This window comes from Xiphophorus couchianus, chromosome 9 (genome assembly GCF_001444195.1).
Source record: "Xiphophorus couchianus chromosome 9, X_couchianus-1.0, whole genome shotgun sequence".
Taxonomy (NCBI): Eukaryota; Metazoa; Chordata; class Actinopteri; order Cyprinodontiformes; family Poeciliidae; genus Xiphophorus; species Xiphophorus couchianus.
This window is the reverse complement of record NC_040236.1, coordinates 15,104,186-15,128,112: the sequence shown is the minus strand read 5'-3', so window position 1 is coordinate 15,128,112 and position 23,927 is coordinate 15,104,186. Positions and strand designations below refer to the sequence as shown.

Sequence of the window (23,927 nt, the reverse complement as noted above, 5' to 3'; positions counted from 1 at the left end):
AAACATAAATGGGCATAACTTGTACACGGTTATTGTTAAAAAAATTAAAAAAATAATGTAGGTTTTCTCCTACACTGATAAAAGATACAAAGAAATAGTACAATGAAACGTCTCAACTTAATCAGATCCATGCCAGTGAAAATGTATCTTCTGAATGAATCTAACTTCAGAACTGTTCAAAAACACACGAAGCATGTCAATGATTTTAAAAAGCTCATTTATTATGTTTATTCATGTGATGCCAACAAAACAATTCCAAATACTGTTTCACACTAATTTTCTGGATGAGAACGTTAAAAAATCAGCTTCTGTAATAAAAGTCACTTGTAGCTTAAATCACAGTTAGTAACAGTGAGACATTAATTTTCAGTGTTTCAACATTCCCAGCTGCCAGCTGAAATTTATCGTCTTTTCTAAGAGAGGCTACTGAGGACAAAAGTCTATGCTTGAACTCACAGGAAATACCACAGAGTGATGACAAGACAAGGCAGCAACATCAAAATCCATTATGGAGACTTAATAACAACTGGCACAAACTATGACAGATTTTACATTCAGTTTAAGGCAAAACAATGCTCTTACATGACACTGATCTTCACTGTGACACAAAGATCACAAAAAGTGCAGACCTGTAGAGTCAATATCTGGCCTTTTTGTACAAGTGCTTTGATTGAAAAAAACAAAACAAAACAATGTCAGGCTTATTTATTGTATCATATCATTAAAATACACTTTTACAGATTTTTACAACAAACACAATACTGAATGTGAGTTAGTAGTAGAAACTGAGTTTAATACAAATAAATAAATAAATAAAAGAGGGTAAGAAAGCACAACTACACCTCAAAGTAAAAACCAAATACAGATGGTTTTTATACATACGCAAATGAAAAATGAACAAAAACTTCAATCGATGGCGTTTCCGGTATGAATAGCACCGTGGGAAAATCCAATCCAGCTGAAGAAAGCAGAAGAAGTCTTGAGGTAACTTGTGCCTCACTCTTTGTGGGCTCAGTGTGATTCACAGCAAGCAAGGAGCATAAGAGTAAAAACAATATAAAATGTTCATATATAGGTATATTTTTAATGCACATGCAATGCTCTCTCACCAAAATCAAAAGCTGACACTGATTTGAACAGGCCAGAGTCAACATCATGTTTACATTAAAATGTAAATTAGGAAACATTGTTTTCTTGATTAAAACAAACCCAAGTTTAACATTTTATTTTGTAAATGACGGCTCTATAATTGTTAGGCCGATCTTTCGGCTTGCTGAAATTATTATGAGTGATTAATTTAATGAGCGATGCCTCCAAGGCAGAATGCTGCTCTTTTCATGGGATTAGTGTGCGGTTAGGGAGATGTATGCAAGAACTATCCGGCACTGTTGTGTGAGATGTGAGCATGTGTTGAAATCTTAGTTGATTTCAGATTCTCTCTGTTTTGGATGAAGAACAGAGAGAATCTGGCAGTCAGTACAACAGTCTGTCATGCGGTTCGGACAAAGAGCTCGCTGAGGAATCAAAAACAATCACTGTGCGTGCACTACAGCTTATTAGACAGATACAATATGCACAGAAACAGTCCCGTTTGAACATTCGGCTGTCACACCAGAGAGGTATCAGAAGGGAGTGTCCATCTGGCTCCCCTTTGCTGCAGGTGACACCACACCGTAGCTCCTCTCTTGCCACCTCAGCCACTGCATGTGGACCTCTTTCTGCACCTACAACACAAGATTAAGTGCAAGGGAGAACATATGTAAGACTGAAGAAAAAGACAAGAAGACACCTCTCTGTCATAAAAAAACTAATTATATATGAGCACCAAGAAAACATTGTTTAACATTTTATAATATCAAGCCCACTTAGTTTCAGTAGATACGTGTGGTATAAACCATTGATGAGCTGCCATTATAACTCTTTGAGTAAGGGATGGTAAAATGTCAAAGCAAAAAAATTTCAGTGGTAATAGTCAATAATGGAATGAGTAGAACAAAGTTATGGATCTACTAATTGAGCCTTTAAAGGGCAACTGTCCCCACATTTTGGAGAAGTACACGTGAAATCTTGATACAAAACAAATTGCAATCCATTGTTCTCTTGACATTTGAAGCCTCATACTTAAATAGCAAAAAAAAAAATGAATTGCAAAAACTGCATTGCCAATTTACGCAATTGGACAGATGTTTTCTTGACAAAAACTACCAAATGGAGAATTTGTCAATTGAATGTATGATTGCACTCATTCATTTTGAGAAATTTACAGAGATGGTGATCCACTCTTACTTTTCTCACATAAGCCTTCCTTTGTGTTCTGTTTCCTCCTAGCACAGTCTACGTATGTATGTGTTTTGTTTTTCCAGTTTGGGAGTGTCAAACTCCAGTTCTTGAGGTCTGATGTCCTGCAATCCTTGGAAGAGTCTCAGACACAAGACACACCTGAATCCTCCACTACAGAGTCTTGATAATTAAGGCCTGGTATGACAGAGACTAGATTAGGTTTATTCGCAAAGATTTTTTGTTTAGTCTTTGAGTCCACACAGATCTGGTATTTTGGGAGACCAGAAATGATCATTTTTGAAAACAGATTTCAAACATCAAACAGATTTCAAAATAGCCATTTTATGTAATTTCGCACTGCTGCTGCTTTTTCAGCTCTAATCCTCTTTCGTACCAAACTACTACCTCAAAGACAATATTTCTGCAAACTTTTACTATTTCACTCAATAAATCAATGCACCAATCTTCACTTTAGAATACACACCTATGAGCTTTGTGACTTTGCTATGCATGTTTTCTTTTTGTGTGGCCAATTTGTTATGCACTGATGCCCACATTTGGGGCCCCTTATGAAATTATTGTTCTGCACCTATTTCTGATACTCTTTGCTGCTTGGTTTTGCTTTTTTCTTCCACTGTATGTTTTTGTTTTCTTTAACATATGTATTATTAGATTCTGGGCATGAAAATAATTTAACTATCATGACCTACAAGTCTACATACTAGAAAATGGAAACTGTAGTAAAAATAAAACAATGTTTGATCTTTAAAAATACACTAACAAAAAAGAAAATTTATTAAAGCAAAACTTAAGTTTAAGCCCCAGTATTTCTTTGTCTGCAAGACAATGTCTAAAATAAGAGAAACAATCCATGTCAAAATTCAGTCTTAGCTACTATCGGCAAGGTCCTTTTGGAAACTGAACTAGACATTAAGTTTGTGCACAAGGACAGATAAAGACAGACAGACAGGTTATACTTGGGGATTGATGGGAGATCAGCCTTGCATTAATCATGATAATTACTGAAACCACATTGGGGCCTTCACTTATGCAACAAGGCGGAAAGAAGTGGCAAATTGTTTTGGTACTTTAAGTGCTGGCAGTTTTTCCCCCCTGCACCTCTCAGAGGTCTTCAATATTGTTGAACACATTCCTTATGCGTCAGAGATCTATAAATCAGGGAGTTGTTCTGAATGTGTTACGGCTAATACTTGAGTGTGTGGTTTGTACTGACCTCTTGATTGAGAAAGCAATAGAGGACAGCAACAAGAAGTCCCTGTGAAAGAGACGATTTGTATTATTAAATGTCACATTCACTGGATTTCGGGTGTCTTGTGCGACAGCAAGTATCGAACCCGTCTTCGTTCACTTTAACATTACAGATCGACCGCAAGTCGGCATTCAGTTTAAAGCAGTGATGGAGGACTTGTATGCTTAAGGTTCATGAGAGTGCTGATGTGTGCAAAAGTTTTAAATCACCTTCAAGTTCTGTTCAGTTTGCTTCCAAGCAGTCAAAGTGTTTTCTCATCTGAATCTGAACATACTCAAAAGTATTTAAAAGTAATTTTCTGTGTTGGCCTTGTGCCTGACCATGACATCATATTGTGCAACAAGTGACAAAGTTAACAAAGTATCTACAGCTGATTTCTGACCTGTGCCTCTTCAAGTCAAGACCCCAGAAATGTATATTTAACATAGCTTTTAAGTGAATTTGTGTAGCTTTTTTCATACTTTATTATATTTTGAGTTGTTCTTTTATCTTTATTTCTTGTGTTTTATATGTTTTATTTTATTTTTTTGCAATTATTACTGTATACAGTAAACTAATACAGTATTATTACTATTATTACTCTATTAGGTTACTGTAAAGGGCTATGCAAATAAATTTATGATCTATGTGTTGTCTGAGAAATTGATAATTAATCTGCAATCAATAGAAATATTGCACAAAGTATCTTTTGAAAATATACAGCTACAAATTAAATAGATGTCTGATTTGAAATTTTTCACAGTTGGGGTTTATATAATATACCAAAACATTTGAAGCTGGAAGGAGAAATAAACTAATATACAGCATGAACGTAAAATGGCTTGTGTACACGAACAAAACAGAAGCAAGTTGGGTTAGGTCTTTTCTCCTAAACTAATCAGGTTTGTGTGATAAGTTCACATTTGCACCTGAAAAGATCCCAAGCAGAGCTCGATATAGAAGCGTAGGTTGTTTAAGTAGTCAGGCAGAAAGCTGGAGAACATGTAATGGGTTCCAAACAGAGGGATGAGGAGGAGGGTGGACTTGGCCAGGCGCCTGTTGCACAGAGGGAAATAAAATCCAGATACCAGAGGTGAAACATCCTGTCGGAGATTGTTGGATAAATTGTATTTTTAGTAATTATCAAATATTCGTTGTGTCATCTAGCCTTGTAGTTACATTTAGATAATGTATAATTATATGCTTTTTCTCTTTTTCTTCTATTTTAAGTAATGTTTCTGTGTGTTAAATAACTTTGATTCCTTCCTGTGACTTCCTTGAGAAAGAGAGCAGTAAAGCCTTCCTGGGAGATAGCGGAGATAACTCTTCTAGCAGAGTTTATTGGTCAGCAATAAATTCTGCTCTTCTGTGTGATATATAACTTGTCCTACTCGACGCCGGCTTGTCTGTTACTCGACTGGAGCAGAGGGATTTAGAGTGTAGATAACATGTGTCTAAATAGTAAATGTCATTAGCGCTGCAACTATGTGATGAATTGTTTTCCCCCTCCCTTTGAGAAGTTGCAAGCGCCCGATGTACGAGGGTTTCTGAAAGTAATAAAAAGAGAGGAGCGGACAAATGTGTTTCAGAGCGTTTGGAGATTTGTAACTGTAAACACATCTCTGTCCGTTCTCCTCGCGAGAACAAAGAATTTAACTCTCTTGTCTTTCCTGTGTTTGTTTAATAGGTATATAGACCTGACAGAGATAGAGCCTTTCACACCTGAATGCTGCTGATGCAAGCGGGTAAAAAGGAAGATCAGACATCAGTTGGGAGGATTACTCTGTATGCGTGTGTTTGTATTTATATATCATGTGCATTTGTATTACAGGTATAGATGCACCGTAGCTGATAATTAAATCAAGCATCTTCTAACTTACCTTGATATGTTTCTTATGAGGTCCAGCATACTTGATGTGCCGGGCGCACTCAGTCTATTAGTGAGCCTATTTCAATTAGAAATTCTGATAAGGCTCTTGGTAAGAGGAAAGGTAGACGTGGCCAGACTGAGTAGATTGATGTTCAGCATGTAGGTCAAATGAATTATTCAGGACACACTACGAGTGTATCAACAGCTTTTGCGCAAACTGCAGCTTTCAACATCCGAGAGCTAAAAAGTATTCAAAGAAGTGTCAATCATCACTCTGAGAAAGTGCAGGAGTTTACCACAAATAAGTCACAGAGCCAAGACTCTGAAAAATCTACACTTTGTCTGAGGGGGGAAAAAAATAATCTAAATTTAATAAAAGCAGTCCTCAGACTTCAAGGTTGCAAACAAGCACTCTATTTTCTTTGAAAATATTTCCAGCAGACTTCAGTGGTCTTTGGATTAAGGATGTACATACAATCAGCATTTGAGAGCTGAGAAAGTGCATCACTGCTCAAACTTTACGGAGTATTACCTGTATTGAGAGGAGTTATTGAACTGGATCAGCTGAGGATTTAGCTTCTGTATGAGGATTCTGATGATGTTCACGAAAAGCATAAAATTGACCTGTTGATTAAAAAAAAAACAAATCGACGTCTGTTCTCACAGGCTTGAAATGTTAAAAAATTTCATACCAACATTACTAAATGTCAAGGCAAAGTGACGATCATCAGACTGTAAAATTGACTTAGACTGGTGTTGGTAGAGATTTTTATACTCTGCTCCAACAGCACAAACTCATTTTTTTACAAGTTCCTTCCTCTGAAATGTCTCTAAAATAAAGGTTAAAAAAGTTATTTTACAATCAGTAATGGTTTTTGCATGATCGAAGTCCTGATATACTCTTCCTTCTCTACCTTCACACTCCCTATAATACTGAAAAAAATCAAATATACACTCCACTCCACTAATGAAGCCCATTCTGAACCCCCCCCCCAAAAAAACAAAAATAAAAACACATAACCTTTTACTGTGTAAATCATTGCAGGTTGGTAGGTAGAAAGAGTATGTAGTGTTTGAATGTATAAATAACTCTGACTGGACTTAAAAATAAGCAACAGAAAACTCTCTTGGATGGTAGTGGTCACTACCACTACCATACTAGTGTATGGCCAGGTAGTGAGCCATATTTGCTCATATCAAAAACCATCACTGCACACAGTCTGTATGATTCTATATGAATAAAAGCCAAGGGTTTTTCAATGGGAGCTTTACCGCAATAGAGACAACAATTGGTCCCTGAATGATCCACCAGTAAGGAGAGTCCTTGGTGTTGTCCCAACATCTGTAGATGAAGATATTTTAAAGACATTTGGAGTTGTTTCATGTAATCTGAGCAAAAGCAACAAAAGCACAGTTAAACCAAGCACAAATAATAAAGTACATCTAAGAGCGAAAAATAATTGATCACCTAAATTAAACTTACACCTCACACGTAAACTAATTTTCAAAACTTAATGAGGCTATTTACCGTACTGTGATTCATTATTCTTAATTGCTTAGACTAAATGACATAGTTGAACAATGTAAGTGAATTTCAAAAGTCATGAGCTTTTATACAAACTCTGTGTCCTCAAAGTAAACCCTGGATCCAATCCATAGAAGTATAAAGACAACAGGCACACCTGTAGAGAGGCAGGAAACCAAAATTAATGTCAATGAGATCTAATCAAGACACACTGAGAAGGCAAAATCATAATTACACTGTTAGGGTATGAAACTGAATTTTCTTTTATATCGTCTCTGAGCTGTGCTGCAATTACTAAGAGCAGATTAGGCTTTAGGAGGCTTTATGCATTAATTTTTTCCTATAAACTCATAATGACTGTTTGGTATCACTTATGCTGAAAAAAATTCTTGCACATCTACACAGAATCTACTCACAAAACTACAACCTGCTCAGGTCAGAGACCTCAAAGAGAAGTCACAGATGACAGGTTGGCAAATACAATAGCAGCTTAAAAGTTGTGACAGTCATTTAACTTCACTACTGGCTCCAAGTAATTGCTAAACAAGTGGCTTCATTAAATTGCTAAAATAAAACCGTTTACTTGGCTCCATAGAATACAAATATGTTTAAGTCATAAACTTGAAATCTGTTGCCTGTCGCTTACAGAAACAAACACATTTCAGCATTTTTTGCTATATTGAGCTTCTCACCCCATCCCAGAATACTGAGGCCCCAAAGGCAGCGGCGGCTGTGGTAGAAAGATGAGAGCAGCAGGGAATTGAGGTAGAGCGCCTCTACCAGGAGCCAAAAGAAATTAGTCATCATACAGTAGTGGCAGAAAACCACAGAAGCCTTGCAGGCAAACTGGACCGAAAAAAAGAACAGAGAGTGAATAATTAGACGGCGAATTCAATCCCAAACTCTCCTGATGGGAGTGTTTATCTTACTGTGGACAAGGTGCAGTGGTTGGTGTCATAACTTGGAAACAAATTTGCATCCTTGATGAACACGGCCACAGATTTCAGGATAAAAGAGAGGAAGAGCTGGATGTGAATGAAGTTCCTGGCACATCTCAGCCTCCTGTTGGAAAGCAGGAGGCAGCACATTACATTACAAATGCAATGTGCTGAAGGCTATACTGCACAACAATTACAGAAAATAAAATTTCTTTAAAATCTTTCTGCCGAACTGATAATGTTTTTATAGTTTTCCCTCTTCCAGGACATTTTATTTATTTATTTCAAACAGACAATAAAAGGTAAGAATAAAATAAATAAATAAATGAATAAATAAATAAATAGTCACACCAACTGACATGCAATTTTACACAATTAAGAATTTTAAGATTTATATCTTTTTGGTTCCTATTAATTTAATTAACATATTTAATTGAGCATTTTTTTCACAGATTTACTTGAAATTAAATTTTTTTTCTGTCTTTTAAGAGTAGATTATTGTGAAATCAGTCCAAGAAACATGTTTAAAGGCTAATCGATAGATCATTAGGGTCAGAGTTTTGTGTGCACTACCTCCAACAAAAAACGTTAAATTAAAGAGCTGATTAGCAGAGAATAGATGATTTTATCAGATTTGTGTATAAAAATACTTAAATAACCCCCGACAAGCAGAATTCATGTTTTCAATAACAGGGAAGTGAACATTTATTAAATAAGAGCATGGTGGTGTGTTAACTCCCACAAGAGTTAAAGAGTTTAGTTTTCAGTGGTCAGAGAGGAAGGTTGGTGCTTTGCTATTAAACCAAAGAAGTCTCTTCAGGTAAATGTTACATCCTCCTGTTTTTGTAATGAGGACACCTACACAAATCAACTTTAGTTCTGTTTGAAATGCAAACAGGTATCTTATTACCACTATCTCGATTCAGTAGTCACAAAGTTGCTTTACAACTCCAGTCTAAATTTCTGATATGCTTTTAAAAAAGCACTATGAAAAATTAAAGCTATCTGAACAGTTGTAAAAGGACATACAGCTCTGGAAAAAATTAAGAGACCACTTAAAATGATCAGTTTCTCTGATTTTACTTTTCATAGGTATATGTTTGAGGAAAATGAATATTGTTCTTTTATTCTATGAACTATTGACAACATGTCTCCGATAATCCAAACAAAAATTTAGTATTTATTTGCAGAAAATGAGAAATGGTCAAAATGACAAAAAAGATGCAGTGCTTTCAGACCTTAAATAATGCAAAGAAAACAAGTTCATACTCATTTAGAAACAACAATACTAATGTTTTAATTCAGGAAGAGTTCAGAAATCAATATTTAGTAGAGTAACCATGAGGTTTTCAGTGGGGTTCAATGCAGTGGTCTCTTAACTTTATTTTCCAGAGCTGTACAGTGTTTATAAACAGAGTTGTGAACAGTATTTCTAGAGTCCGTGTGGCTCATTGATCAAGATTTACTATGTGACGTATAACCCAGAACAGTCTTTTACTATCACGTTCATACCTGAACATCAGCAGAATGAAGACAGCCACAGCCAGCACCCCCAGAGAGAGGCTGTAGCCGACGGTGTAGATCAGCTTCACAGTGGCAAAGTACGACTGCTCCGTCTAAAAGCGGAGCAAGAAAGACGGATTTGTGTGAAAGGACATTATGTTGAAATATCAAAGCTGTCGGACTCCAAAATAAATAAGTAAAGAGTAATGTCCCTAAATTAGACTAAATTACTGGTAAAGTTGAGACTTAACTGCACTGAAAAGATGGATGCAAAACAAATGCAGGGGAGATCCTATCAATGCAGCTTTTAGAACATTTACTAGGTTTTTCACATCAAAACAAAAGGTGTACCATCTCATTGCTGGTGTCTTCCAAAAGCAACATTGTGATTAAGTACCATTCTCTTCTTTTCACAGAAATTAGATAATTTCAGCTATTTCCTGCTGAGTGACTTATGACTCTGTCCATCAAACATATTTTTGGTCTTACAGCAAAATAGGTCTTATTTTCTCTTCCAAGAAGCCTGTTCACCATTACGTCAAAATGCTTTAAATTAAAATGAGAAAAATGCAGCTCCTGACATATGGAGCATCCCTCTTTTCACTGCCTGTTTGGTGAGTTGATTCTGCCACAGATTTGCCCTTCGCTTTGTCCTTGTGCTTTTTATGTGCTTCCTCCCCTTTTTCAGACAGCTCTCAGTTTGCTCCTGCTTTTTTTCTCCAGCTGTTTCCAATATTCTCGTTGACCTCTGCGCTCCTAATCTTTGGAGTCCCGCATTTCTCTGTTTGACCAGTTAAGCTGTCGTGTTTCAAAGACCCTTACCTCAGGAATATCATCATCCACAGTGCAGGCAATGTGGTATGCTGGAAAAGCTTTTGACCAGCCGCGGCTCGTGCAGTTTCGGCTCACCGACCCTACAGACGGAAATTAGGTGATCAAGAAGTCAACTGTATTGACTTAGAATGCTATCCTCTTCTGGAGCATATTTGAGCCTCTCTCTCTTTTTTAAGAAAAAAGTATCAGTCTATCACAGACTCCTTACACCTCTGAACAGTCATATTTCTTACGTAGAATCACTTAATTGTGACGTGAAAACAAAATGATGAATGATTTTCAGATTTTAAAATGACCTAAAACGAGTGGAGAAAAAATAAAACAAACATTTACAAGTTGGTGCGAGAGATTTGAGAAATTTTGCAGTATTTTTGTGAGAACTGGAGAATTTAGCTCACTTATCTTTGATAGCCCTAAAGAAATCCAGTGCAACCAATCGCCTATAAAAGTAAAGTTTATAAAAGTAAACTGTGCTTAGTTTAATCTCGGCATACAGTACATCTTGCTGTTCTGTGATGGCTTCAGAAGTAAACGTTTTAGCCCACTTTACTTAATAAACAGCATCATGAAGACCAAGGAAAACATCAGAGAGAATGGAGATTAAGCTGTGAGAAAACAAGACAGGCAACAAAACGATATTCCAAGATTTGAACAGTATCTGCGAATGGAAAGAGCAAATCTACCAAAATTAGACCATGCTCCTAAACTGGCAGACTACACATAGAAAATTGATAGCAAAAGCAGCCAAGAATTGAAGATAGAAGATAGAAGATCCACAAATCTGGATTTCTCCTAGGATAAACGATTTGTTTGTTGAGAGAAAGCTATAAAATGTCCTGTTTAAAGTTTGCTGTATGCCCTGTAGGGGACTCAGCAAATGTGTAAAAGGTTAGCCTGATCAGATGAGATTCAAAGTAAACCTTTCAGCCCACATGCAAAACACCACATTTGGAGGAAAGCTAACACTCCACTTCACCCTGAACACAGCCACAGTGTAGAATGGTGGCTGCAATTTCATACTGTGAGGATGCTTTTCTTCAGCCATGACATTAAAGCTGGACAGAGTTTATGTCAAAATATGTGAAGCTACACATGAGGTAATCTAAGGAGAAAACTCATTTGAAGCTGCAAGCGACAGCGTCACTGAACGTACAGTCAGAGGTAAGTGACATAATTTAGATCACATAAAATGCATGTTCTCTCTGTGAACATGTGGCCTTTGTGATTCATTTCATACCGTCTGAGGCAGACTGCTTGTAGATTGTATCTAACAATATTTAGGCTGGTTATTAGGTACAACAATTAGTTAATCGCACTGATTTTCCTATTTCTAGCTGGAATGTGGTTAAATTAGGTTTGATGTTATTTCTAGATCAACTGCTGACTTCAGAGGTCAGTAGAATGCAATATAAGTTGGCATCTTTGTTCATTTTCTGGGCGGGTTCTGAAATTTCAATTCAATTAGGATCTGATTTGAAACAAAGAAAAATTCATGTACTTGAACAATACATTTTTTTGGCTGATTGGGTTTTTTAAGCCTATTAAAGTGAGATTAACAACCCAATCTGACTGAGCTTCAGCTATTTTGCAAAGACGAATGGTCAAAGATTTCTCCACATATTTAAAGCTAGTAGATTCATTGCAGCTTTAATTGCAGCAAAAAAAATGTCTAGCATTGGCACAGGCACTGAACACACTCACATCCCATATTGATAAGATTTTTATTTGTAAAAAAAAAAGTAAAACCAGATTTAATTTTTCTTTTACATCACAATGTTGCACTAGCTTACCTCGATCTGTCACACAGAATCCCAATTAAGCACACTTAGGTTTCTGGTTGTGAATATTTTTGCCACCAGGCGTCTTCTGTTATGTGATTTCATAGCGAGATTTTGTTGGTAATGGATTTACTGTTGTTTTCTAGTCACTGTCCTTGTTTCATTTCCGATTTATGTTCCCTCAATTGCTTTTTTGCTGCTCCACAGATATTGTCCGTATTTCTAATTATCAAACCTCTGATGCCCCTTTCAAGGACTTCCTGAGTTGGATCTATAAGGCTCTTACCTGAGCTGCAGTGCTTGTTTTTTTCTACTTCAGTGTATGACTTTGACACATTCTATCATTGTTGGATGTCAGCTTTAAATTGACTTTTGAGAATACATCTTCTGTGAACTCAGATGTTTTCCTTTGTTCTTATGAACGTTTAGGTTGGTTTATTTCCATTTCACACAGTCTCCCTCAGGACTGTAAATAATTGTAAAACATCACAGTCATGCAGTCAACATACAGTATTAGTTACATGTTTAAAATGTGTCTTAACTTAAATCAAGCTCAAATGATCACATTTTAAGACAGCTCAGATTACTAAAATTACCTCCACTTAATGCATTACAGAACAAACCTTTTTTTGTTTGTCCTTGGAAATTAAGTCCATAACATATATACCTGAAACATAACAGAAAAAAAAACTACGGTATTTGCAACACTAACTCTTTATTTTGCAACAACCAAGTTTTATATGCAGTCATTATTAGATTTACTTAACTATTAATAGAGATAAGGTTTAATTACCACCCATGGCAAGCTGATGAGACTGCTTCACAATACACCCTTAAATAACTAAAAACTTTATAGTTTTTAAGTGTGTTACATTTTGACTTAATCACTTAATGTGTTTTATTTTAACCAGTTAAGTCACCTACCTGTGTTGTTTCTGAACAGAGAAAAGACTGCAGGACAACCTCTTTGCACAGTTTCACCGGTGACAGCCTGAGGCCAGCAGACAACTTCATCCCATAATGGCCTGCAACCTTTAAAAGGAGATTTCAGGACACGGAGTTAAAAATATGTTGATATTTCAGTTGAGATAGACCTTATGTGATTATGTAGTCATGGGAGGAAAAAAATGTATGCAAATGGTGTGAACAATTATTCCAAACAGCGTTGTTTAAACCGTCTCTAAAATTACAATTAAAAAACAGAAACCACTCAGTAGACCTTTCCTTTATTTATCTTTAGTCTTTATGAGACCATGCCTAATGTTTCATACTACAGATGCATCTCAGTGATAGATCACTGTCTGTTTTCGTTCCAGACCATAAGCAATCTTCCCAGACAGCTCATGGCTCTCTCTGAGAGCATTTCCTGCAATTTAATGTGAACACTGACCACCTGCTGTATATTTCATATCACACGCAGCCACTTTTCGATTCATGAGTTGCTTCTACAGGCTGCTTGTTTTAAAAAGTGAAAAACACACCTTCCGTGCTTCTGTTTTCCTGCTCGGCGATGTACTGCAGGCAGAGTCGCTCCTCTTTCTCCAGCTGAAAGTAGAATTCACACTCCGGGTGCAGAAGCGACAAAGCCTGGAGGTAGAGAAGCAAGGGGGGATATTCAACATATGCAGAGCTACGGAGATGTGGAGAAATAATTATCAAAGCTCATGTTTTTCTAACATATTTGGTATCAATGCTGACAGACTCAAGTAACATGATCAACCTTTCATGATTGATCGCAAGTGTGTTTTTATGAAATGTAATTCCAAAAACGCTATTTCTGGTCAGGAACAAATTAAGACACTCCCCCCACATTTATTTCCACTGTATGCCAAAAACCGCCTGTCTCATCAGGTGAATGATATGAAAGTATCGGTGAAGAGATTTGTCCTGCTAAAATCTCCGAAGTTTAGCTTGGTGAACCTCTCACTGGAGAAGAGAGAGTAATCCTCTTGGTGAGATCCTAAAAGCTGAAATCATTAGAAAAACGAGAGTAGAGGTTCACAAGGATTTCAATAGATCTCAAAAAGATTTCAAAACAGTCGGTCTCTGTCTCTCGTCCTAGAGTCTACACAAGAGGACATTCAGCGATGTGGCCATGTGTTGCAGTTTAAGACACAGATAGAAAGCAGGACTTTTAGAATATCCTTCGTTGGACCGATGAGTCTGGAATTATTTATTTTCTGCCACAAGAACACATGGCATGTCTGGTTTTATTCAAATATGGGATTCAGGCAACAAACCCTCATACAAACTGTGAAGCACGGAGGCAGAAGTGTGACGGTTTGGGGATGTTTTGCTGCAGCAGAACCCGACCAGCTCATCATCATGGAATTCATCATGCCTATCATAAGGGGAAAAAAAAAACAAAAAGAGAAAAAGATGCGAGAGGATCTATAAAAAGTAAAAATTACAAAAGAATTGGACCCTGCAACATGAGAGTGAGCCAAAACGTACCAGTAAATCCACTATGGATGGGTTGAGAATGAAGAAAAGGACGGATCGCTGTCAGAAAGCGTGCAAGAAGAACTGCTCTGAAGTTATGAGCCAAAGGGATAAGGTTAGCTTTGTGGCGTCATGGTGTCCTAACAATGTCCTCAGATAGAAAACAATTTTTTGTTTGGTTCTAATGAGTGTTTCTTGTTGCTTAAGTGCAATTATATCACTTTCTTTTCCATTGATGAATAAAAAATAAGCTTAGACATCAATAGGTGAATATTTTCTATATCTAAGCAGGTGGCATTACTTTGCCCCCTGAAGCGACCAAAAGCCTTCCATGTGTTTAAAAATAAATAAAAAAAAGTCTATGAAAGGGCAGTGACTCATTTTGGTCTCCGTCTGAAACACTACCCTTTTGGTAAAACTCACCTATTTCCGTCAGTGACATTAAGCACAATAATTTTTCACCATAGCGCCCAGAAGGGGGGAATTAGAGTGATTTATTTAAAGAGGTTGTCCTTAAGGACACAGATAATAATCTTTGCTTCCAGCAACACAGTGAAAAATCCTTCTAATGTTGCTCAGAGGTCCTTCAGATTGTGTACATTTTCAAACGACAAACAGTAATTAAAAAAAAAAAAAAAAACTAAATTTGCATTCAACTGCTCTGTCAATTAGAAGAAGTTAAACACTTCAGAGGAAGGATACATCTGTAAAGAGACACTGAACAGAATGATAATATGCAAACATGGTTATTATGGGCACAGAAAGCCTAAAATTCAAAGTAAAACAAGATTTAATGTTCTACATAGGGAGATGTAGTATTTTGACCTTGAAAGGACATCCAGTGCAGAAGTTAAAAATGGATATTTTTAGTAATGGTCAATGTGCTGTCTGCCCTTGTTAGCACAGACTGTATATAAAACATTTATGGATCTAGTCAATGTGTTGAGATGTGAAGAGAATGGCGTGAACAATTTGGCTCCTGCTCCAATATTACTTTGACCCCAAATTAAAAATGCATTATCTCTCTTTTGAAATATTAAGTTAATGAGATTGGAAGAAAGAGTCTGAGGTCTTCGTAGAAGGTACATTTTGTAAACGTTCCCAGAAAGATTTATCCGGACAAAACACCATACAACACAGTGTTAAAGTACTGCCCCCTTAAAGATTTACACAGCTTTTGTTTTTCGTCAAATTTTAAATGTTAGATCATAAAAAAATAGAGGCAAAAATAACCTAAAAAGGAAAGTCGTGCAAACTAAGATGCCTGCTGATGAGTGTAATAGTGCTGGAGTTGCTCAGCCACAATGGGTAAAATCAGAACTAGTCCGTCTTTTCTTTTTTTTTTACTATTCATGCTGCCAGTGAACTTAAGTGGTCTCAATCTAAAGGTCAGAGCAGAGAGCCGGGTCTTGTTTTGTTCACTACGACAGGATATTGCAACATTGGGGCGACTGATGAAAATTCTCCACAGAGTGGTGGGGTCTTCCTTTTACGTTTTTATTTTTCCCTTCCCTTCAGAGACATCATAAAGCATAAAATGAAGTCGGCAGGACTGACGGCAGTATATGTTTATATGTGTTTGTGGTTATCTGGTGTTATGGGGACCTAAATCTGTTCGGATGGTTCTATTAGCTGGGCGTCCTTTTCTAAACAGAAATAAAAGCAGATATTTCTAAGCATAAATTTTAACTCCGAGCTGTTAATGTTTAGTCAATAGCAATAAAGATTAAATGTGAAGAATAAGTCAGACCTCTAAAGGAATGAGTTTTCGTGTACAGCAGATTCAGAGTAGTTCAAATAGCCGTGACAGCATGTAATTAGGAAAATCATGACATGATGATCATGTGCCTGTCTGCTGTCAAAATTGCTTTATGAGGAGGGAACATTTTGGATTTTGTCATTTCCACGCTGTGTAATTTTGAGGCTGCCAATTCGGGGCCTCTCCCCCCGCCTTTAGTTTGAAAGAGATTTGCATCCAGTGAACGGTAGCGGGGTAAGGCAGGACACCAGACAGAGCACCAGTGGAGCCAGCTCCGTTTCTGATAAGCATGTTGATTTGATGGCGTCCTTGTTTCGGGTCATTTCCATCTTAGTTAAAAAGCCCTGAAGGGAGAACAAGATGCGTCTGCGTGGCGTGTTTCTGACAAACTCTTGACGAAACAATGCATCAGACGCCACATTGCTGGGGGACGTCAAAGAGATTATTCCCTAGTCGTCATCTTTCTGAGCGCTGCTGTCCCATAGGGTGACCTGATGGGTGCTGTGACTATTTTTAAAGAGAAAGATCAGAGTTGCTCTGTGTGGGGAACGATAATATTGGCACCTGCACAAAGTTATTTAATTGCATCATATGTTAAGAAACTTCAAGGCTTTTGAACTGAAAGAGGTGTGACTATGTAAAAAAAAAAAAAAAGTTGAAATTTGAACTTATTACAGAAATCTTGCACCACACTTGACTGACGTGACTGACTGACGTAATGAAATGTCACGGTTTAAAAACACAGCATGATGGTCCATAAATATATTATTATTAATGAAGTGATATGTAAAAATCAAATGCTACTGATTCCAGATTAATCACAACCTCACCTGACATGAGGTTTAAGTGGTTACAGGCGTCAAACCTCTATTGTTTTTTGTCGCTTTAGGACCACAAACCTGAGCATTTTATTCTGATCTTATGTGAAGGAGCAACACAAAGTAGCATGTTCAGTAGCAGGGAAGTGGGTAGAGATCGATGCAGCATGTTGAGCATTTGCTTTCAGCCCTACTCGCGCACTTTTTTGTTGAATCACCTTTTGCCATAATTACTGCTGAAGGGGTATTGGGGTATTTTTCTACTAACTTTGCATAGCTAGAGAGCGAGAATCTTATTTTTCAAATGCTTCAAGCTCAGTCATACTTGATAGAACACATCGGTAAAGATTCACTTCCAAGTCAGTGTCTTAATTGGATTTAGGTATGGACTTTGACTGGGCCATTTATACACACTAATACACTAATTCAGTAAATTGGAATATATGTCCTGATGACTCATTTCTCAGATTGACAGCACCTTTTGAAAATAACAACCCACAAGCAGGTTTTAAACATGCTTGTCAATGAGACAGAATGAAGGGGATTGAGTGCAAATGCTTTATCCATATTTCTATTTGTAGCAAAATCTTTACAACTATGCCAATTTGTTTTGGTTGAATAAAATCCCAGCGAAACACATTAAAGTTGCAATGTGGCAAAATGTGAACATAAGATCCTGGCAAATAACTTTTCACGTCAATATCGCTCTCATGGACACATCCACACGTGCACCAAAAATGTCCTGGTTAGAGACAAACCAGGGCCTGCATTTGTGCAAGATTACCGACACCTTTTCATGTCAAAAACAGCGACAGGAACTAACACCTTTTAGAAAGCTTGTTGGGACTGCATAAACCCCTGCTGGCAGAGAAATGTTTTCCTCATTCCCTCAAATTGGAAACAAACATGCAACCATCTCCCCACCAGCATCGCGCCTGCCCTCGCCACTGATGAAGGAAAATGTTGTAAACCTTGCCAACTCTCTTTCTTCCTAATGTCGCACTAACAATATAATGAGAGATGTGGTTATGCAATTTACCCCGTTGTTTCTGCTCTTCCAGTTCAAAGGCAGGCAGAGGATAACTACAGTTTATTCTGCCTCCTGCAGAGACTGCGTAAACCAATTCAGAGACATGCTGTATAATGTGTGGAATTCACTCTTTCTGGTTTTGTAAATATGGTTCTTCCTATTTTTTTTTTAAACGGAGCGTCAGAGCATTCAACATGTATAATTTCTATCAGTGTCGGATTATGCTGACATTTACAAACTCACTTCAGCTCCGACTCTTCACCCCATGGATTGTTTGTCACTCTTCAGGCTGATTTGTCATCGGTGATGGCTCCGACAGTCATCGCTGCGAGCTGCTTGCTAAGGCAGAAAATAAGTCATCTTCTCTATAGTCACTTGGTTTAATTTATTTAAAAGAACCATCCGCTGTTTTTTTGTAAAGTCTTTGCATTTCAAAATATTTTCAAAAGAGTTAATTCTTTTTAAAGAACGTGTTAAATGCTGTCTCAATCAATGCACACGTGCAGAAGCAATCCATAGTTATCGTTTATCCAAATAAAGTTGCAATGGGGACAAAAAAATGACACTTCATTTGCATAAATTGTATTTACTGAAAAAATGAGAAGGATGAGAAATGTAGTATTCTGTTGCTAAAATTAGTTAGTTAGTTATGCAAATATGAAGGTCAGACCTGGTGCTTCCTGTTTTGTTACATAAAACTTTTTAACTTTACCTTGTTCCAACACCGTCTAACAAAATGTATGGACAACTTCGCTGATGGAAATAATCATCATATGTTTTTATTTCATGATCCTTGTACAAGCAGTTGTTTAAGTGATGCTTCAATAAATACTGAAGCTGATGTGTGATGAGATTATAGCTACAGTACAATAAATACCTACATAATTATGTCCATATCACAGCTAGAGCAACAATTATAATGTGGAAAATGTGGAAGAACTGTTACACTAGAAGTGGCCCAAATGTAGCTGTGAGGAAGTAAAAATTTTAATACGTTTTCACCTAAAGAGTTAAACAATTGAGACTTCTGTGACTATTTTGTGGATTATTTAGGTAGAACATAAAATAACATAAAATTAAATTTAAAAAAAGGAATACACTGACATTAATTTTAATATTTTGAAAATCAGACAGTTATTTAACATCTATCAAAACCCTTTAAACCACCAAATATGATTCACATTGTCCATCTATTGGTTTATAAATGATGGCTCATATCTGCATATCTGATCTGGGATATGCAAAAACAGATTTTTTTGAAAAAAATGTTTTTTTTACACACAATTGAAGGTGAAACTCGTAACCCGCAGATTACAAATTTAGGCCCGTGTTTCCACAGTGATCGAGTTGCATTCAAATAGATTTTCCTTCTACAGAAACCTCTGGCGTTCAGCTCAGTATGACTGACTGTGCTGCTATTTTCTCCCTTCGGTCACAAAAATAACCTCAAAACAGAAGACTCAACAAAAAACAAATGTGTGACAGTTCAGAACACAACACATTAAAAAAACATAAACACAGCAAAATGCCCCATGTTGAAAACATATTTAACTAAAAGGCAGTTTTCCATCTTTGAGTTGCTTACTGGAATGCACTCAAGTTTCTGATTTATTCCGGGGTTCTTCAGGCCACTGTTGTGTGTGTGTGTGTGTGTGTGTTTTTTTAACATATCTTTGATGTATTTTATCTGATTTCAGTTTGTTTTACACCTTAGGGCCACTTCATTCACTCTCACCGTCATAAATATCTGCAATCAAAATGCAATCCAGACTACTTGGAAGTAAGGAAGCAGACAGATGGATACCCCTCGGGTCAGATAAGTGTTTTCACACGAGGGAACACTGTGACGACATCTTGTGCAACGATGGATCCGAGGATATGAGACCAATGCTCAATATTGGGGGGTTGAGGAATAAAGTGAGTCAAGACTGGATCGCTACAAAGCTCCAAGGGCACGAGTTGTTCTCCCCTTTTTCAGCAGAGTGATGTGATGAAGGGAGACACTGTGCTGCATTTGAAGGACAGAAACAGAGGTTGGAAGAAGGAGAGATTAGAGGGTCTACGTAACGTAAATCTGTATAATGTGAGCACTGAAACTAAATGCAAGGCCAAAGACCCCTTTACTCTGCCAGGTCAGTGATAAAAAAATATATATTCCTAGTGAGGTGAAACCCATTATCCACTATAACTACCTAAAAAGCACCGGGCCGGCTTTGCAGACGCTACCCTCTGTTTCCAACAGCGAATCAGGTGCACTATTACGCTCTGGCACACAAAAATATAAAAACATGTCCTTTCAATCAGAGAGAGTGAACAAACAAGGTCAGCCTCTGAAGTTCAGATTATGAGCACACAGAGGAATATTTTGACCTACGATGCAAATAAGTTTATTAACTTTGCTGCCAGGAGTTAGATAAGCTCCAAACAGCGTCTCAGAGGAGAACTCATCTAAATCATTATTTTTGTAACCTACTGTACTTAAAAGTTATTCCACGTCGTCTGTCAAAAGTTCATCCGTAACGGTTTTTTGTCTGAGTCACTAACAAAAAAAAAAAAAGATCTTGTTTGTCATCTATAGTTATGTATTCTCCTTGCGGAATGACTCGGACTAAGCTGATAAGAAGATGGATGTCCTAAAGTTTTTCCGCCCCTCCTGCAGATGAAAACAGATCATCTCTTTTCTTTTCCTCCCAGGTGCTGGCCAGAGTGCAACGTTTTAATCTCATTTGAACAACTAGTGTATGAAAGAGAGCGCTGGTTTTGCTTTTGTATATTTTCACTTCACCTTCTTTGGAAACAAGCGTTTCTGGTCACTGCAATCCTCTGAGCGGTAAAGGAGAACGGAGAGGCGCGCGGTGATGAGTGTGTGCTCCGCTCCGCTCCCATTATCTCTGTGCCAAGCAGATCATCACACCAACCAGTTTTCCTGCTTTTCACATTTCTATTCAGCCAGGAAATTAGCGAGGTGGCGCTGGAATAATAGCGCCCACAAAGCTCTTGTGTGTGCATGTGAATGTGACACGATAAACTGTCTGTGTGAGACACGTGGCCAAGTTTGCTTCCTGCATGCTGTGCTTTCTGCACAGCTGAACGGATAGGGCAAGCCGACAGGCAAATTGATACAGCAAGTACAGCCATCGGTTTGTTTTTATTGCAAAATAATTCTTTAGAAACTTGTAGCAAATAAGTGAGGAGATTATAATGGGTTGTTTATTTGCACCGAAAGCAATGCAGATTTAACAAAAAAAAAGAGATTAAATATGTTTTTTTTCCCCCTGATTCATGAATTTATGTAAGAGCTGTGGTCTGAAAATCTCAGTGTGTGAAAAATTACCGTGAGTTTGAACAAGATGACTTTTTCTAATGAATAAATGTTCCTGTTTAAGGAAAGAAGTTTAATTTTGCAGGGGCCCTCAAAAAAAGGTTAAATGAATACTTCACATTTTGTTATAATCTTACAAAATGGCATTAAACCAATATTTGTTTAAATGCATTCAACTCTTATGAAAGCAAATTATTTGCAGTTGAACTGAAACTAAGCTTTGTTTGATTCATTTAGCAAAATACTACCATAAAAGTATGGCTACTTTGCAGAGGAAAACTTAGGCCATCCTATACCCTAATAGCAAGTCTCGCCTCCTTCGGTTGAGATAACTTCAATTCCTGTAGTCAGCAGTCAGATATCTGAGGGGTTTCCTGCCACAGCAGCCTCTCCTTGAAACAAATTCAGGACTTTATTAGGACCATGTCATATCAACAGTTGCAAGATCCTGCTGTAGGTCCCATGCATTAGGAATGCCCTACCCGAACATTCAGCTCAGTAGAGTTCATTCATTGAGCAATCAGTTCAAAACAAATGTCATCTTAAATCATTTTGCAACACAAACCGGTTTGGTTCAAGTCTATGTAAAACCAAATTCAGTCCAAATTCCTTTCAGACCAAATCGATTAACACTAGCCAGCCTGAGCAAGCACGAGGCAACAGTGGAGAGGAAGAACTCACTTTACAAGTAGAAACCTGCTCAGTATGAGCAGTCATCTGGTCATGCTGTGTGTGAAAGGGACCATGTAGCTCCAGCAACAGAGAGGACACCGACATTGAACCAATTTTTTGGTTCAAAAGAAGAAAAAAAAAAAGAAAACAATGGGATCAAAGGTTTGGACCAACATGTGTTTTAAATGTGCAATCAGGTTCTGCAGAGCCTTGTTACTGAGCAATTCTTTACATCAGGCATGAACCAGATGTAGCATCTGGTGGACAACAACTCTGAAAGTCACGGATTTCAAAACTCACGTACACATCCTATCCCATCTCGCTTGAAACCCAAGTACACTTCCACCCAAACACACACATGAAAAAAAAGGGCAAAAATCTCCTCGGATTTCTCGAATATGGCAATCAGCTTAAAAAAAGATAACTCCCTAGAAGATTTCCAACCAGAGTGAGACTTTTATGGTTCACTTGAAACATGTGGTGATGAAATATGAACCGACATTTTGTGCATGTCTGCATCTTATTTAATTTACCATAAAACATAAGTCACATGCTCAGAGAAACAACCTGATATCCCATTAAAAGATTTCTGTTACTAAGAAGGCATTTCCTCAAGTCACCTTCAAGTTTTAACCCCAAAATAGGATTCTGGACTGACTTCATTACATGTCTGAAACTTTTTATTTATAAGTCCCATTTTATATCGTGTATGAAAAAGAAGTAAAGACCATATAATACAAATGAAATAAGTATGACAAGTGTTGATTTAATGCGCATAATTGAACTTGCTTGAATTATGTTTTAAGTTTACAATCATCTTTGAAATGACTGCTCACTGATTTATATGTGTCATAACATGCGCGCAATAAATTATTCCAAGAACTGTATGAGACAAAGAGCTGCCTCCATTGAAACGCTAGCGCGCGCAGGGGGGTCCACGTGTGTCTCAATTGAAACAATAAAACGCAGAAGACAACATAGTTTATCCCTTATGGAAGAAATTTCCCGCCTGGAAGGCAACGTGAAGTTTTCATCAGTACTTTTTCTTTTTGTGTTAATCCATGCAATAAGATTCAAATGACTCACCACTCGAGCAAGACACAGAGAAAGAAAAATCCCTCTGGTATCGGGACGGAGCATGTTGTCTGCTCCTCCTGTAACAGTCCAAACGCAGCGCGTTCCTGAGACTCACTCCAGCTGGATGGGATGCTGAGCTGAGCCGCGCCACGCCGCGCTCTCTCCAGGTGATAGTTCACTCATTTCCACAATAAAAGCCTTAGGCACAACGTGCGGGATGTCATGAGGATGAAGAACTCCTTTCACATCCCAACACCTACAAACTGCACGCAGCCCCACTCGAATGATTTGCAAACGGTATTAAATTAAGTATATAGACACCAGAATCCGCAATGAATGCTTTTATTTTGAAGTCAGACACCCTGAGATGGCTTGAGACTCTGATTTGACAGTCCACATTGTGTCGCCAAACTCACACCAAAATACACTGCAATAATGTTCCATCTTTGTACTTCCAGAGAGTGTGTTATAAGCACATTCAAGTTGGCAAAACAGTACAAGCTATTTTTTCACAGATTGTCAGTAGGACTAAGGCAGCACTGTGCATACTCAGTCCTCCAGCTGTCCTACATCTGTCAGTTCTCTCCCTGGATCAACAAACACACTGGTAGTAACTGCGCTAAACCAGGGACAGATCTACCTGACTTTGGACACCACTAAGGTCTGGACTTTGACTGGGCCATTCTTGCACATGAATATCCTTTGACATAAACCAGGGGTCTTCGAGATCGGGATTGCTTTGCTTGGACTAATTAGGTCACTTCTAAAGGCCAATGGATTTTATTTAGAGGTAAAATCTAAATAAAATCTTAATAAGATACAATCAAGTT

General features: G+C 37.6%; 1 protein-coding gene across 2 annotated transcripts; it reads right to left on the bottom strand.

Moving 5' to 3' along the window:
• Positions 1-200: 200 nt before the first annotated feature.
• On the bottom strand, positions 201-23,348 carry ghrhrl (growth hormone releasing hormone receptor, like). Of its 2 annotated transcripts, XM_028028769.1 has the most exons (14): positions 23,107-23,348; positions 13,459-13,564; positions 12,902-13,009; positions 10,188-10,279; positions 9,375-9,478; positions 7,854-7,986; positions 7,617-7,770; positions 7,021-7,081; positions 6,672-6,741; positions 5,932-6,023; positions 5,410-5,475; positions 4,459-4,585; positions 3,515-3,556; positions 201-1,724 (listed from the first exon to the last, which is right to left on the bottom strand). In XM_028028769.1, the coding sequence occupies exons 1-14, from the start codon at positions 23,158-23,160 to the stop codon at positions 1,623-1,625; spliced, it is 1,311 nt and encodes a 436-aa protein (XP_027884570.1). In that variant the 5' UTR covers positions 23,161-23,348; the 3' UTR covers positions 201-1,622. The 2 variants fall into 2 exon arrangements, with proteins under 2 accessions (XP_027884570.1, XP_027884571.1); XM_028028770.1 differs by lacking the exon at positions 5,410-5,475 and having other exon boundaries at positions 23,107-23,345.
• Between the last annotated feature and the right edge of the window lie 579 nt (positions 23,349-23,927).